The 17,916-nt window shown below is 42.2% G+C and overlaps 1 protein-coding gene across 2 annotated transcripts in view; it reads right to left on the reverse strand.

Annotated features, from left to right (window-relative positions):
* LOC126262607 (snurportin-1) overlaps positions 1-17,916 on the reverse strand; it is a 79,035-nt gene that overhangs the window by 54,269 nt on the left and 6,850 nt on the right. For both annotated transcript variants that reach the window (XM_049959360.1, XM_049959359.1), the window contains exons 2-3: positions 6,750-6,840; positions 4,687-4,821 (exon numbers count right to left, since the gene is read on the reverse strand). In XM_049959360.1, the coding sequence (XP_049815317.1) occupies positions 4,687-4,821; positions 6,750-6,840 (226 nt within the window). The remainder of the gene's footprint in view (positions 1-4,686; positions 4,822-6,749; positions 6,841-17,916) is intronic.

A 17,916-nucleotide genomic window follows, 5' to 3' on the forward strand; every position in this document is an offset into this window, starting at 1 on the left:
CCCTGCGGGACCCTATTCCCCTGGATATGGAAGGGGGCGGGGGTCTATGGGAGGCACCAACTTGGACACGGAAAATATGGAGCAACAGGAAATTATAGATAAAAATTGGGAGCGGGTTTTCGAGACCCCACTCACATAATGTGGCAAGGATATGATGTCGCCAGGTGGTGTAATACACTTTGCGTGTGATCAAAATAGACTGCAACAAGGGTTTGGCATCTGGAAAAGGCTGTTCGGAAGGCAGACTTGAGGGACACAAGATTATCAGTGGTAGAGTGCGCCTGGTGGAAGCCGCCCTAACATGGAGCCAGTAGGCCATGTGACTCCAGGACCCAACCCAACCGCCGACACACCATACATTCCAGCAGCTTACAAACAATGTTGGAGAGGCTGATGGGCCACATCAAGGGGATTTTTACCGGGTTTGAGCACCGGAATGATGTTGCTCAGGCTAAAAACACAGTGCCCAACCTGAAGTCTAGTTAAAACTATCTTCTCCCATTGACGAGGCTGGGAAGATGTCCAAGCACAGGGAAGAGGTTTCATGTCCCGTTATTTATTATCGGGAAGTGCAGACCAATGTGTGTGCCATAAAAGAGCAACACGATGACATAAAATGCTCTGTAGATCGGCAAAGGGAACCATGCAAAGAGCAGGCCGAGGAAGAGAGACTGCAGCCTTTGCCGCTGTATCGGCTGCCTCGTTTCTGCGGGTACCAACATGCCGTGGGATATACAGGAATGCAACAGAGATGGCCCCCAAGTGGAGCATGTGGAGGCAATACTGAATCCGGTGGACCAGAGGGTGGACAGGATAAAGAGCTTGAAGGTTGAGAAGAGAGCTGAACGAATTGGAGCATATAATATACTGTATCCGCTTATAGTGACAGATGTATTGGACAGCCCAGAGAACAGCATAAAGCTCCGCAGTAAAACCCGAACACTGGTTGGGAAGCCAAAATCTAATATGGGTGTTGCCAACAATATAGGCACTCCCAATACCAAAGGTGGTCTTTGAGCCATCACTGTAAATAAATGTAGCACCCTCCATTTGTGCGCTTAGAGCAGAAAATGCCCCATGACAAATTGTGGGGAGGGTACTATCCTCAGGAAGCTGGGAAGGTCATGGTGAAGGCAGGTCTGGGGGCAAAGACAAGGTGGCGTCGTACACCCAATTGTCAAGAAAGTTTTAGGAAATTTGAAGGAAAGGGAATGTAGCAGTTGAGAGGAGGAAGACTCCCAGTGGTAGTAGTGAGGAAGAGCGGCCTGCTTACCCTAAATCCAAGGAGGTGTCGAAAGAAAGGGCATGAGTTTAATGAGAAGGCATGGAAGACATAACTAGCAAAGGACTCAGAAGGACAGCTCACCGATTGGACAGTGGAGGTTCAGCAGTCTCAGTGTAAAGGCTCTCCATGGGGTTGGTGTAAAGAGCTCCAGAGGCGTGTTGACCCAATTAGTTAGAAATTGCGACTGGGTCCACTAAGGTATCTTGCGCAACAAGATACAAGGGAGAAACTAGACATGCTGGATAGCTGTCGAATTCGACTCCAAACTACAGATGATGGAATGAAAGTGTTAAAGGAGCTGGTAAAGAAGGCACAGCTGCCTTTTGCTATCGCGGATGATGTGACGGGATCGGGTACATAACAGCTTATAGCGGATACAGTTGGCCAACATAAAAATGTGCAGAGCATGTATCCACACTCATACTGTGTCATGGCACACCTCGTTCCACCAAGGAACTGAGGGGAGGGTGGGGGGGGGGGGGCATCAGGGCAAAGGGGAAGTACGAGGTATTGACTGTTCTGTGGGTGTAACATGGTAGACATCATCATCGATGCTAGGAAACTGCCGGTCATCAAATGTTGCTAAAGAGGAGAAAAAGAGTCCAATCGGCTTGGGAAAACTGCCTGGGTCTTGGGCGCATAGATTGCAATTGTGGCTGTAATCTGAAGACATGTGGAAAATGGTCACTCGAGTGTGTATCAGCAAGAGGAAACCCGTAAAAGCACTGAGCTAGCTGACCAGTACCAACCGAAAGGTCCAAATGAAAGTAGGTTGATGTGGAGGCAGACAAAAAAAGTAGGCTCCCTAGTTTTGAGGCAAACCAGATCTGCTTGGTGGAAGACGTTAATTAATAGGGAGCCTGCCTGACAAGGACGCAGAGATCCCCAAAGTGGACAGTGGGTGTTGAAATCCCCAAATTCCCAACCAACAAATAGGGGGGGGGGGGGGGGGTGGAAGCTGATTAAGGAGATGAAGGAGATCGGCTCTTGCCACTGGTGTGGATAATGAAAAGTGTATGGTACAAAGAGAAAAGGTGTGTCCAGAAAGGAAAAGACGTACAGTGACAGCTTGGAAGGAACTGTTTAAGGGGATTGGGTGATAATTGATAGTATCATTGAGAAGAATTGTAAGACCCTCGTGTGCTGGAGTTCCATCAACACAGGGGAGATCAAACCAGGAAATGAGGGAACACAAAGCGATCATGGGGACATAGCTTTGTTTACCGAAGACAGAAGACGACCGGGATATATGATATTAGGAGGATTGACAATTCATACAGATTAGAGTGAATGCCATGGATATTCCAATGGATATTGACACAGGGTGGACAGACAACGGAAAAATCTCACCACAGTTGCCGTCAGCTCAATAACCGCTGAGAGCCGGTGGCTGATGGCATGAACAGCATTCAGCCAAAGGCAGAAGATCCTAATCCCAAATTGTTCGTGGGGCAGCTCCTGCCACCAGTGACTGGCTGGTTGGTCAGCCACCAGTGGTGTGTCTCAGCAACATGGAAGATGGCTGAGGGCAATTACTGCTGGGTGGTGCTGTACAAGGGAGATGCCATGGCGGAGAATGATAGGCACTATGTTTCTTATGAGCCTTCTTGAAAGCAGGACGTTGAGATGAGGGAGGATTTGATGATTGTGAGGTCAGTGTATGTAAAAAAATCTTCACAAGTAGGCTCTTTTTTGGAAGTCTGGGTGTCCGATTTTGGGGCCCTTGATATAGCAGGAGCCGATGAAGGTTGAGTCTTAGAGGGAGCAGGTGATAGTGTGGAGATTGAACGGGTGATCTTTGGGCAGGCCGATTTGACAACTGTGGTGCTAAAGGTGATATCACAAGTCCGCGTGGCTACCTCCTTAGTAGGTCAAGGAGAGGCGAAGACAGTGCTATATTTACCAACTGGGAACACAGTGGTCTTTCTACTGGTGAATAACTTACGAGCAGCAAAGGTAGACACCTTTTCCTTCACTTGGATTTCCTGAATAATTCATTCATCTCTAAAAATGGGACAATCTCTAGAGGAAGCAGTGTGGTCGCCCATACAATTGATGCAATGAGGGGGTGGAGGTGGACAATGACCATCATGGGCATTCCTGCCACAGGTAACACATTTGGCCATATTGGAACATAACTGGCTGGTATGATTAAACCGCTGACACCGATAGCAATGCGTAGGGATGGGTATGTAAGGGCAAACTGAAATCATCTCATATCCTGCTTTAATGTTCGATGGAAGTTGAACTCCGTCAAATGCCAAGAAGAGAGTGCAGGTCAGTACCAATTCCTTTTCAACCCTTTTCATGACTCAATGTATGGTCGTTACACCCTGATCAGACAGGTAATTTTGACTGTCCTCATTGGATAATCTGTCGAGTGATCTTGTATAAACCACCCCGCGTGATGAATTTAAAGTACGTTGCGCTTCCACCCGGAGAGGGAAGGTGTGTATCAGTGTAGTTCAAAGAAATTTATGTGCCTGGAGGGCACTGTCTGTTTCTAACAACAAGGTGCCTTTTCATAACAGAACAAGACTTTACAGGACCTGCAATTGCATAGACACCTTTCTGAATAATGAAAGGGTTGATTGTGGAGAAGTCTTGACTTTCGTCAGACCAAGAAACAACTAGGAACTTTGGCACTGACAGAAGAAAAGAGACTCATCTAGCTTTCTCTTGTGGGCAGAAGTTGTAGAAGTACAAGAAACCATTGTGAAAGCCAGACACCCCTCCCTCCTTTTTCCCCCTGTCGAAAAGGCTCTCATACCAGTTGCCATTCCAATGTCATCATTTGATGCAACTATGTGGATAAGTTGACAATACAACAATTTGTGCTTGGATCATCATGAAAGAGTTAATCGATAAAATGATGGATGTTGTCAATGTACTTGATGTGTATTTCTCCGTGATGTTTTAGACATAACACATATACAAGTGGCACAATATGTCAGTGAGCACCTGAGTGTACTAGTCTGGAATTGCTACTGGTGGCTAAGAAAAACAGCATTAGCCTGAACACACATGAACAAGGTTTGCACACAAAGTAAGTTCCACAATACTACAAGAAACTAATGCTGGAGTGATTGAACAGTCCACAGGTGCACTGCCAGTTCACCGTGTCCAATGGACACAATATTTTGGCAATGAGACACGTCGCCATCGTCAGTGCGCTGCTCGTAATTGCTAAGCAAAACGGTATTAACCTGAACACACATTAATAGTTTGAGCACAAATTAAGTTCCACAATACTGCAACAAACTGATGTTAGCATGCTCACAGAATTTCGCATTCAACTGTTGAGACAGTTTCTGTGTGTTATCTTTATAGGCTAATGGTGACAGATAATAAAAATGTTTGATATATTGAAAAGCTGGTTTAGTAACTACTAGAAAACTCACCCTAGATGAAACTACCAAAGTTCGCTTGCCCACAGGACAAGGTACAACAAACCACTTGCTATCCAAATCTGCAGGGACTTGCAGCAACCATTCAGACATCATTAGAACACCATAGTATGGCCACTTTCTTGCAACCTGTGGCAAGATCAAGGGGCATGAAAGAATTCAGTCAGTAAGGTTTTGTATCTTCATAGTTTCATTAAATTAATTAAAAGTGAATGCAGACAGATAAAGTAACTAATCAAAGAAAAACAAACCACTGAATTTTCTGCACTATTTACTTATTTATTTATGCCAAGACCAACTTAAGAAGCTATCATCACAGCTCAGAAAGCTCACAGATAACCTACAAATGAATAAATGTGGTAAGAGACTCAAGAGAATTTTTTAAAATCATAATTTGGATTACAAACCACTCATGTAAAATACACTAATAATGTCAAAATTTACAGAAAATTTAACAGATAATCAGAACTGATGTTAACACCAAACACCATCTAAAGTCATTTATGCCATATTAAAATTCTACAGACAATGACAATTAGACAATTAAGAGTGAATTACATGTACCCTAAGATATAATGAAAACTAGTTAACTGTAAAACAAGAGCTTACTAGACATTAGATACTTCTTTAGCAGTTAATGTCAAACTTCATAATGAAGTCTGCAATGACAGTTTGGTTAGCAAATCTAAGGAAACTTTGTTTTATTTATTACATTTAATTACATAATTGCTCACCAATAAACAGTTATTTTAAAGAGAGAGGGCAACTACAGGGGATAGGGAGACGTGGTAAGGGGCATAGAGGGAAGGGAAAGGCAGGCAGGCAAGTACAGGAGGGAGTCATAATGAGTAGATAGAGGTGAAGGATGTGCAAGAGGAAGATGTGAGGTAGCAGGAGGAAGTGTGACATCAAGGAGTGTGGGAAGCAAGAAGAAGAAGAAGGGGAGGAGAAAGAGGAGGAGGAGGAGGAGAAGGTTGAGGAACAAATAGAGAGACAGTCGAGGCATGCAGCCACAGCCAACAGGGGTGGGTGGGGGTGGGGGTGGAGGAGGTGGTAGAGGGCAATGATGGATGGGAGAAGAGTTTTAGGGGGAAGAGGAGTGGGAGACAGCAGAAAGTGAGGAGATGATGAGACAAAGGAAGACGGGAAGGAGTCTGAAGAGTGTGGGAAAAGTGGGGATGGGAGAGAAGGTCAGCTGCAGTTGGGAGGAAAACAAGTGCATGTGGGGAGGCGATATGGGCAGGAAGGAGATAGCAACAGGGGAGAAGGCAGGACAGGGTTGTCTGATGGGAGAATGGGAGGAAATAACGGATGAGTGGCGAAGGGGTCCAGCATGGGGTAGAGTCCAGATCGGGGAACATTTATGAAGGTGGGATGGGGTGGAGGGGGGAAGGGATGAGTGGTGAAAGGTTTAGAAGGTGGGCCATGAGAGGTAGGGGGCAGTGCTTGAGGGGAGGGGTGGGACTGTGTGAGATGGAGGGGGGTGTGAGCATGGAAAGGGGCAACTGAAGGAGGAAGAGAAGAGGGTTTGAAGCGATGAAGGGTTGGCCTTGCCACTGACAGTAAACATCTTGTAAATATATATATATTTTTATGTCAATAATATTAGAAACTATGTGTGGCATAGGATAGAACTGGATAATATAATTCTTTCTAGTGTTGTTTCTGAGAGAAATTAAAAGTGCCCAAATAGGCTACAATGGCTAGTGAATCATAAGATTTCTGAACATGATGAGATGAAGAACACACACAATGAAGAAATAAATTATGGAAGAATTCTCATCCTGAAGTATGTGGATGGTGGTTGTTGGATGTTGGCAATGTAGGTGCCGCATTGTGGTAACTATTATAAATACAATGGTAATTTTAATTCCATTTCTGTGTGTTTCAGAAAGTAATTAAAACTGGAATGTTTTGCTACTACTTGTGATCCAGTAACTAAAACTACTAGGTTATTATTTGTAAGTGATGTGCCAATAATGGATGTAAACATTCTGAAGAACTGACAAAGTTATAGAGTAGAAGTCTCATTCTTACTCTAAGTGTGTAAAGCTTACTCTGGGAGTAGTGCAGTCCATTGACTCATCTTCAAGATCTTCTTCCAGGACAAGCAAGCCACGTGTTTTGTTGAAGGATTCATCCCTACTCCTATATAAGAAATAGATAAATACAGCAGAATGAAAAAAACAGTTTTCAAGATACGCATATAGTTACTGTAAAAGAACGCATTAATGGATTGGAAACTCCTCACTTCCTAGTTTAGTAACTGACAGATGAAGTCTGTGTATTTTTACCTAGTAGCAAAATGGTTAGCTGGATGGTGGGAGGCTCTTTATTTTAAATGTGTATAACCAAACAAGGGTAAACTTGTTCATAGTGGTTTTGGGGATTTTGCAAGTTCCAGTTATCATATGCAGGATACCTCACTGTGATGGGGAACCAGTTAATTCATTCACGAAAACTTATCACTTCCCACTGAGAAAACTTGCTGTAATATTACATTTAATAATAGTTTTGAAACTATTAGCTACCTACCATAAAAGTTGTCAACAGCAGGGGCCATTTCTGTTCCCACTGGTAAACAAGAGTCAAGTCAAATGAAGAACATAAATATGGAATCGCAAAAGCAAACAACTACCGCCCAATCTCTCTTCTGACAGCTCTATCAAAAATTTTTGAGAAAGTAATGTATTCAAGAGTAGCCTCCCATATTTGTAAAAATAAAGTACTAACAAAATGTCAGTTTGGTTGTCAGATAAGCTTTTCAACAGAAAATGCTATATACGCTTTCACTGATCAAATATTAAATGCTCTGAATAACCGGACATCACCCATTGGTATTTTTTGTGATCTCTCAAAGGCCTTTGATTGTGTAAATCATGGAATTAGATAAGCTAAATCATTATGGTTTGTGTGGGGCAGTGCACAAATGGTTTAATTCATACTTAACTGGAAGAATGCAGAAAGTTGAAATAAGTGGTTCATGTAATGTTAAAACAACAGCTGATTCCTCAAACTGGGGGGCTATCAAGTACGGGGTCCCACAGGGTTCGGTCTTAGGTCCTTTACTGTTCTTGATATACATTAATGACTTACCATTCCACATTGATGAAGATGCAAAGTTAGTCCTTTTTGCTGATGATACAAGTATAGTAATAACATCCAGAAACCAAGAACTAAGTGATGTAATTGTAAATGATGTTTTTCACAAAATTATTAAGTGGGTCTCAGCAAACGGACTCTTTAAATTTTGATAAAACACAGTATATACAGTTCCGTACAGTAAATAGCACAACTCCAGTAATAAATACAGACTTTGAACAGAAGTCTGTAGCTAAGGTAGAATTTTCAAAATTTTTAGGTGTGTCCATTGATGAGAGGTTAAACTGGAAGCAACACACTGATGGCCTGCTGAAACGTCTGAGTTCAGCTACGTATGCTATTAGGGTTATTGCAAATTTTGGTGGTAAGAATCTCAGTAAATTAGCTTACTATGCCTACTTTCATTCACTGTTTTCGTATGGAATCATATTCTGGGGTAATTCATCGTTGAGTAGAAAAGTATTCATTGTTCAAAAACGTGTAATCAGAATAATTGCTGGAGCCCACCCACGGTCATTCTGCAGACATCTATTTAAGGATCTAGGGATCCTCATAGTATATACACTCCTGGAAATTGAAATAAGAACACCGTGAATTCATTGTCCCAGGAAGGGGAAACTTTATTGACACATTCCTGGGGTCAGATACATCACATGATCACACTGACAGAACCACAGGCACATAGACACAGGCAATAGAGCATGCACAATGTCGGCACTAGTACAGTGTATATCCACCTTTCGCAGCAATGCAGGCTGCTATTCTCCCATGGAGACGATCGTAGAGATGCTGGATGTAGTCCTGTGGAACGGCTTGCCATGCCATTTCCACCTGGCGCCTCAGTTGGACCAGCGTTCGTGCTGGACGTGCAGACCGCGTGAGACGACGCTTCATCCAGTCCCAAACATGCTCAATGGGGGACAGATCCGGAGATCTTGCTGGCCAGGGTAGTTGACTTACACCTTCTAGAGCACGTTGGGTGGCACGGGATACATGCGGACGTGCATTGTCCTGTTGGAACAGCAAGTTCCCTTGCCGGTCTAGGAATGGTAGAACGATGGGTTCGATGACGGTTTGGATGTACCGTGCACTATTCAGTGTCCCCTCGACGATCACCAGTGGTGTATGGCCAGTGTAGGAGATCGCTCCCCACACCATGATGCCGGGTGTTGGCCCTGTGTGCCTCGGTCGTATGCAGTCCTGATTGTGGCGCTCACCTGCACGGCGCCAAACACGCATACGACCATCATTGGCACCAAGGCAGAAGCGACTCTCATCGCTGAAGACGACACGTCTCCATTCGTCCCTCCATTCACGCCTGTCGCGACACCACTGGAGGCGGGCTGCACGATGTTGGGGCGTGAGCGGAAGACGGCCTAACGGTGTGCGGGACCGTAGCCCAGCTTCATGGAGACGGTTGCGAATGGTCCTCGCCGATACCCCAGGAGCAACAGTGTCCCTAATTTGCTGGGAAGTGGCGGTGCGGTCCCCTACGGCACTGCGTAGGATCCTACGGTCTTGGCATGCATCCGTACGTCGCTGCGGTCCGGTCCCAGGTCGACGGGCACGTGCACCTTCCGCCGACCACTGGCGACAACATCGATGTACTGTGGAGACCTCACGCCCCACGTGTTGAGCAATTCGGCGGTACGTCCACCCGGCCTCCCGCATGCCCACTATACGCCCTCGCTCAAAGTCCGTCAACTGCACATACGGTTCACGTCCACGCTGTCGCGGCATGCTACCAGTGTTAAAGACTGCGATGGAGCTCCGTATGCCACGGCAAACTGGCTGACACTGACGGCGGCGGTGCACAAATGCTGCGCAGCTAGCGCCATTCGACGGCCAACACCGCGGTTCCTGGTGTGTCCGCTGTGCCGTGCGTGTGATCATTGCTTGTACAGCCCTCTCGCAGTGTCCGGAGCAAGTATGGTGGGTCTGACACACCGGTGTCAATGTGTTCTTTTTTCCATTTCCAGGAGTGTATATTCAATTATAAAATTTGTTGTTAATAATCCAACACAGTTCAAAAGTAATAGCAGTGTGCATAGCTATAACACCAGGAGAAAAGATGATCTTCACTATGCAGGGTTAAATCTGACTTTGGCACAGAAAGGGGTAAATTATGCTGCCACAAAAAGTTTTTGGTCACCTACCAAACAGCATCAAAAGCCTGACAGATAGCCAACTAACATTTAAAAATAAATTAAAAGAATTTCTAGATGACAACTCGTTCTACTCATTGGCTGAATTTTTAAATATAAATTAAGGGGGAAAAATAAAAAGAAGAAAAAAGCAACAACTTAAACATTAGTGTCATGCAATATTTTGTGTAATGTAATATCTTGTACAGACATCTTTTATTAACCTGACACGTTCCACAACATTATGAAGTGTCGTATTCATGATCTATGGAACAAGTATTAATCTAATCTAAACAGCCATGTCACCATTAGTCTATAAATTAGTCAGCATTTTTATAAAAGTGGAAGCATTGTGGAGATGCCTATAAAGCAATACAGAAGTAGCAAAGAGATTGTGTTATTCAGCTTCTGAAAAAGTAGGGTGTGAAACCTATTTAAAGTAAATGCGTAATGAAGGTCTAGTATGGGGATGCAAGCTTGTCACAGCAACAAATAATCGTACGGAGTCGCAAGTTTGCAAGTGGTGTGCCGTGAAGCCAATGGTCTTCATCTAGATCAGGCACATTTAGTTTTGACTTCCGAAAACAGCACAGCCACTGAAGACTTTGTAATGTAAAACCTCTGAGTGACAGCAGATCATAAAGCAGCAACTGTAAATCATTGCCATTTTGCAACACATCAGGTTGGACATGATGTGCTCAATTTGTAGGATGTGTCTGTAACACAGGTTCCACAGCAGCTTACACCTGGATTAAGAAAAAGGCAAGTTTATGCCTCTTAAACAAAATGGTGATGTCTCACTTGCAAGATCTGCCACAAGAAATGATACCTGGGTTCAGTACCACCAACCAGACAGAGTGTCCAGGTAAGGAATGTCAAAATTCCTAAAAACCCAAATCAAATACATTCTTAATGCAACATCATTAGGGAAGTTATGTTGATACTTTGCAACCAAAAAAGGCATAATCATGAAGCACCACACATTGTGAAAATCCACTATCACTGGTGCATCACACTCAGATCTCCTAAAAATCTGTTTACAGGCTGCTATTAAATTAAAATAATGTGGACTGATAAACGCAGGAGTTGTGTTTCAGTATGAGAATGTGTGACCCATATGGCCCATGCAACAGTTGATAAATTTTACACCAAAAATGCAGTGTTTTCAGAATTCTCTCTACTCACTAAACCTTCTTTAGAGCTATTTCCAGATACTTTGAACACTCAAAGAAGGTTTGGGTGTCAAGAAGACTTATTTCTGGTGGAGAGGTATGCTACACCATGGAAAAATGTTTGTGTTGACTCCTATATTAATTATTTTCTTTGGGAATTCAGGCACTTCAGAAGCTCCAGCAAATTGCATTAAGTATGATGGGGAGATGAAACTTTTTGCAGATTTGAGTTGTGTGTGCAAACAGATATTTGACATTCTCATTTGTCTCACTCTCATATTTATGAATTCTGCTATTTTCAAATTGTGACATATTATTTTAGCATTTTTAAAATTTTAGATTTTATAAAACCAGAATTTCACCACTAAAATTATCAGAATAACAATGAGAATTTAAAACTTCTGAACACAGGAAGCACAGTAAATAACTACCGAAATAACTAGACAAAAAAGATAAACTTGAAATATGCAGTTGATCACAATTAGGAGTTGACGAAAGTAACACTGTTGTTCAAAAAATTTAGGAGCTAAGATGAAAATTCAAACGAATATTTAATGCTTTAGACACATATTCTGTTGATCCCCAAAATAGACGGCAAGTGCCCATCCAAACAAACTACCTTCTGATTAGCAAACACCTGCCTTCACCAAACATATGCTCTGTGCCCTCTATTATCAGGTGGCCTACTGAAATCTATACACTACCAGACACGTGCTCAGTCAGGTCTCCCCCAAGGAGAACGACTCCATGCTTCCAATTTTGTTGTGTGCTGGGAGTATTTTGTCTCACCTTGGTGGGTGGAATGCACTTAATGGCCAAATCATCAGCTTCACTGCCTGCAACTTCTTATCCTTTGCTTCACATCACAGTTCCTCCCCCTACCCTGTGTTACAACAGTGAGGTGGTGATGTTCAGAGGAGCCACACTCCTCCATAACCACTGCACTCGTCATAGTCATTTTGAAAGAATCTTTATTGTTGAAACGCTTCCCATACAGACAAATATTGTGATTTAACAAAATACACATTGAAACTTGACATTTAGGACAATTAATTAGTACAAGATTAGCTTGTGCCTAAAGGGTTCGATTACTCATTGATCAAGGCGCCAAGGCTGTTACAAGAGCCAATTAAAAATGGTGCAAGGTGCACAAAATACTGGAAAGAGACGACAAGACTATAACGGAAATGTGTAATGTCAAGCAATGGAACATTAAGGTTGGCATGTACATCTAATAAACCACAGGAAGGAGCATAAGAAAGTGACAATCTTTAGGACTTAATGACTACCTGAGGAAACAAATACTGGTCAGCTGTTCTCAAAGAGTACGATTCATCCAGAGTGTTCTCCTTGGGTACCACTAGACACACATATTGTATTGGTTTACTTGTCTACGGCAGGATGAGGATTAATGAAAGAAACAAGATGACAGAATGCCGAGCAGAGCCAGCAGTGACTAGATCTGATATGGCCAACTTAGCTGCAGCCAGCACGACAATAACGTCCTTGGCTAGTTGTGAATCTGACCATAGTGATGGCCCACAGGGCAGTTGGCAGCAGTGTGTCGAGAAGGAGGCACTGGTCGACATTGGCAAAGCTACTACCATAAAGCAGAATCAGCTAAAAAGGTATCTTGACTCCTCCCAGACTCTAGCACAACAGTCCTGTTTCCACAATATTGTTCTCCAAAGCTACAACCAAACAGCATTGTATTGCCAAATCTTTTCCTGCTCTTGTTTTCCTTTCCTGTAACTTACTTTTATTGGCCCATGCACTGTTCATTCTCCAACCAATGAGATGTAGCATTACAAACTCTTAGCATGCAATAGATTTTTTTTCCATCCTCCAGTAAGTGCCCAATTTCTTAAAGAATCAAACTCCCATATATAAAACATCTTCAAATATGTAATTACTTTACAAATAAATTTCTGTCTTAAATATTTGGATTTAAACAGGCAAGTGATAAAAAAATTAAGAAAGGTGTGAAATTATGTTTAAAGTTTGCCGGAACTCGCTAAGTGGTCTCATGAAACACTAGATCAATACAAACTGGGTAATTCATGTTCGATATTAAGTAAAAAGCTAATTTTTCATGCATCTCAATATTTGTAACACAATATCTCCTGAACTATGTATGGTAAAATTATATAATTTTATAGGTACATTCACTGATGTATATATAGATACTACCTGCAAAGTGTGTTGCGAATAGAGTTGGCTGTAAAGAGGTGATAAATTAAAACACCATATCTGATGCTGAAGTTTGACTGTTTTAGAATGAAAATGCAGTAAGCAATAAACTTTTTTTTTTTCGTTCCTTGTGGTATGGTGTGCGTGGTGGTGTGGTGTGTGGTGGGCTGGGGTGCAGCGAGAAAAAGTTTTGTATAAAAAAAAAAAAAAAAAAAAAAAAAAAAGTTATGTGTAAACTTTGTCTGTAGTCGCTAAGTGGTCACATTCTCAAACTTTATGAATGAACCCCATGTATTAGTGTGCTGTCAATTATACTGCAGTAAGACAAACACACAGTTTCTGACTGTAATACTTGTCTTGTTGTGTTAAACTTATAATATTATCTTTTAATGAGTAGATTATAACAGCATTTAAAATTATCAAATATGGTTGATAATTATGTGAAATACTGAAATCAAATTTCTACTGCCGCTACACTGCAGTTGGCACTGAGTTCCAGGATAATATTTTAGTAATATAGATGCTATGCCATCTGTTGACAAACAGTTAATGGGAAGTTCCAAAATACCTACACCAGTTTATGGATTGAAAACAAATACAAATAGAGTTACCTGCACATTAAATTACTTCACTCCTAATTTTATCACTACATACACACATTTCTGTCGTGGGAGTACAGAACTGCAATATTATTTATCACATACATTATGGGAAGTATATACAGGGTGAGTCTAACTATTGCCACCTAGAATAACTTCTGAAGTATGATAGTAGCTGAAAAGTTTGTGGGACAAATGCTGCATGGGACAACAGGGGCCACAATATGACGTATTGGTTTTTTGTTGCTAGGTGGGGTCTCGTCACAGATATGTAGGTCAACATGGTTTTTTGAAATGGGATGCTACAGTTTGGTACTTATTTTCTGATAGCGGCTATCGAGATGAATCCAATGTTGTGTAACAAACAGTAAGGTCTTTGAAAGTCAACGAAGGTCGAAAAGGTGACATGAACGTCCATTTACAGAAGGTGTTTGAAGTGATGACCATTGGTATCAATGCAGTGCTGCAATCTTCTTATCATGGACTGAGTGGTATTCCTCATCACTTCAGCAGTTATCGAAGCACATGCTCTGACAATTCTCTCTCGTATATCGTGAAAATAGTAAATATTCACTGAATACGGCGTATCCATCTAACGTGACAATGACGTGTAAACACCATTCGACGGTTTCGCAATACAACACTAATAGGAACGGCAAGACTAGTAGCGTCAAATCAAGCGAATGTGAATGCTGTATTCCTTTTAAGAACAAGTCGATATGCTTCTCATTTACGAGAATACCAAGGTAATTCAGAGAGAGCTACAGACTTATACGCTGAAAGATATCCTCAACGTACTCACCCTACATGTGGTACATTTAAATGTGTGTATGATACACTGAGAACAACTGAATCTTTAACGCATCGGAAAAGTATCAGGCAAAGGTAAGTTACTAACGAGAAAATAGAAAATGGTACTCTTGCCACTGTGGTTCGAGATACTCGTGTTGGTTCATGTTAAATCGCAAGGGAATAGGGCTTGGGTCAGAGTAGTAGTGTTCATGTTCTGCATCACCATAAATTTCATCCTTACCATGTCAGTCTCCACCAAGAATTAACTGGTACAGATTGTATGCGTCACACTGAATTCTACTGATGGGCTCAACTTCAGATTCAGAGGGATGACACGTTTATGAATCTGATTTTATTTACTGATGAGACTACACTCCCAAACCATGGAAACATTACTTTGCATAACATGCATTACTGGGCAACTGAAAATCCATGTTGGCTGCAGCAAGTTGCACACCAAAAACCATGGATGGTTAATGTATGGCGTGGGATTCTGGGTGACAGAATTATAGGCCCCTATTTTATCGAAGGAAATCTTAATGGTAGGAAGTACACAACATTCCTGCAAGAAACATTAGATCTGTTATTGGAAGAAGTCGTCATCATCATGTCCTCCTTGCCATGTCCAGTGACAGCGACTCCATCAGTCGTTTAGTCCGTATTGTGGTGGGCTAAGATGTATATTGCAAAACTGAGCTTTGCTTTGAAAATCTGGTCACACAAAGTGCAACACAGTTTCCCAATGGAACCATACTTATAGATGTAATTAGGCTTGGGCTTTGATTTGCGGAGTTTTCGTTTATCGTTCGGGTTCTTTAGGCAGATATGCTCGAATTGTTCCACACTCTTGTGTACAGTTAGACACACTGATCGGTGCAATGCAAGCTCCTCCCAACGTTTGCTCGGAATGCCACAGGCTGTGAGGTGGCATTTGAAGGTGTCTTTATATCACAGGTGTTGGCCACCTTGCTGCCGCTTTCCACACAAGAGCTCTGAGTAAAACACCGCTTTGGGAAGGCTACTGTCGTCCATGCATATGATATGGCCACTCTATCTCAGTTGGCGTTTCATTACGAGAGCTTCAATGCCAGGCAATTTCACGCGACGCAAAATCTCCATGTTGGGAACACGATCTTCCTATTTCATGCAGAGAATTGATCTCAGACAGCAAAGATGAAAGGTGTCTAGCCTCCTAATGTCAGCTTTATAACAGCACCAGGTTTCTGAGGCATAGAGTGAAGTTGGTAATATTATTGCTTTGTAGACCGCAATTCTAGTTTGTAGTCTGAGATCGTGATTTCCATACTCGGCGAGGTAAGTTTGCCGAAAACTGAGGCTGCATTGGCTATATGAGCTGCAATTTTTGTTGTCAGGCTGTTGTCACTTCTAATTTGGCTACCTAGATATTTAAACTGTGACAAGTTTTCCAAATGTTTGTTGTCCAACTTAATACTGCAGCCGTCTGCATTGGAACCCTTAAGTGGTTGTTGAAGGACTTGCATATTGGTGATGCTTATGACTAAACCAAATCTTCTGCATGAGTCATTTAGCAGGATCATGTATGTTTGGAGAGATTCAGGAGAATTAGCCATCATGCATACATCGTCTGCATAAAGAATTTCTAAGATACATATTTTATTTACACAACTTTTTTTCTGATGCAAGAGATATTGAACACACTTCTGTCTGTTCTCGAGTCAATACCCATTTGACCACTGCAGGCTTTGGTCGTGTCTCTCACAACAGCTGCGAAATAAAGCGAGAAGAGTGTGGGAGCCAGTACACAGCCTTGTTTTACAGTGCATGTCACAGGAAACTGGTCTGAAAGCTCATTTTCATGGTAGATTTTTGCCATCATGTTGTCATGAAACTGTCCTTTCAAGTTAATAATTTTGTCAAGGCAGCTGGTTTTCTTTAGTATAATCCAGAGAGCTTCCTCTGGGACTCGGTCAAATGCTTTTTCCAGGTCTACAAAGCAAATGAACAGAAGCTGATGTTGCTCTAAGCTTTTCTCTTGCATTTGTTTGACAACAAATATGGCATCCACTGCACCTCTGTTTGGGCAAAAGCCACACTAGGTCTCTGGTAGCACTTTCTGCAAGGTGCGTTAGCCGGTTGTTGAGTATGTGGGCCAGGACGTTCCCTGCTGCTAAGAGAAGAGAGATTCTACTGTGAGAACTGCAGTCAGAAATGTCACCTTTACCTTTGTAAATCTTGCAAATGCAGGCATCTTTCCAATCTTGTGGAATTATTTCGCACTCCTAAATCTTTGAAATTAGAGCAAACAGTGGGTTCGTAATGTTTGGTCCACCATATTTATAAAGTTCTGATGGTAAGTTGTCTAATCCTGCTGATTTGTTATTTTTCAGCTTAGCCAATGCTGAAATGAATTCACTGAACGAAGGGGCATCAGCAAATTGTTCATCAACTGGCAGGCCTTCAGCTGATTCTATGTATGGAATATCAGTCGTTTGATGGTTGGGATTAAGAACGTCATCAAAATGTTCTACCCACCGAGCAAGGATATCATTCTGTTGTGTCAACCGACAGGTTTTATCTTTGTCATAAACAGGTGCTTTCCCTGATTTTGGACCAAAGATAGTTTTCAGGCACTCAAAGAATCTGCCTGTTTGGTTTGTGTCAGTGTATGATTGCATTTCATTGGCTTTCAGGGTGCGCACCTTCACTTTCAGGTTGTAGTGTGCTACTTTATGCTTGCCAAGATCAAGACTGCGAAGAGGTGCTCTGAAATCATTAACAAGCTTTTTGATCTCAATCTGAATTGTCAAACCAATCTTGGTTCTTCTTCTGAGGTTTTCCCAAGACTTCTGTGGCACATCTGCGCAGTTTGGTAGCACATACATTCCAGTGCTCATCTACAGAGGCAGACTCGTATATAAAAAGCCCATCAGAACCGAATACATCATCCAGTTTTGCTCTCATACTCTGATCATGGACCAAGATTTTGCAGGATAATTTAATAATATTTTGTGCGAGGCTTGGCGTGGTGCTTTCAAAGTTATGTTTAATTTGGACCTCACAAGTTGATGGTCTGTCAAACCCTGAGCACCTCTCATAGCATGTGTGATCAGTACTTCACCAAGATCTTTTTTCTGTACGATGACATAATCTAGAAGATGCCAGTGCTTAGACCTTGGGTGCATCCACGCCGTTTTATATGTACCGGGCATCCGAAAATATGTATTTGTCAAACAGAGTTAAAAT

Source organism: Schistocerca nitens, chromosome 6, assembly GCF_023898315.1.
Source record: "Schistocerca nitens isolate TAMUIC-IGC-003100 chromosome 6, iqSchNite1.1, whole genome shotgun sequence".
Lineage (NCBI taxonomy): Eukaryota > Metazoa > Arthropoda > Insecta > Orthoptera > Acrididae > Schistocerca > Schistocerca nitens.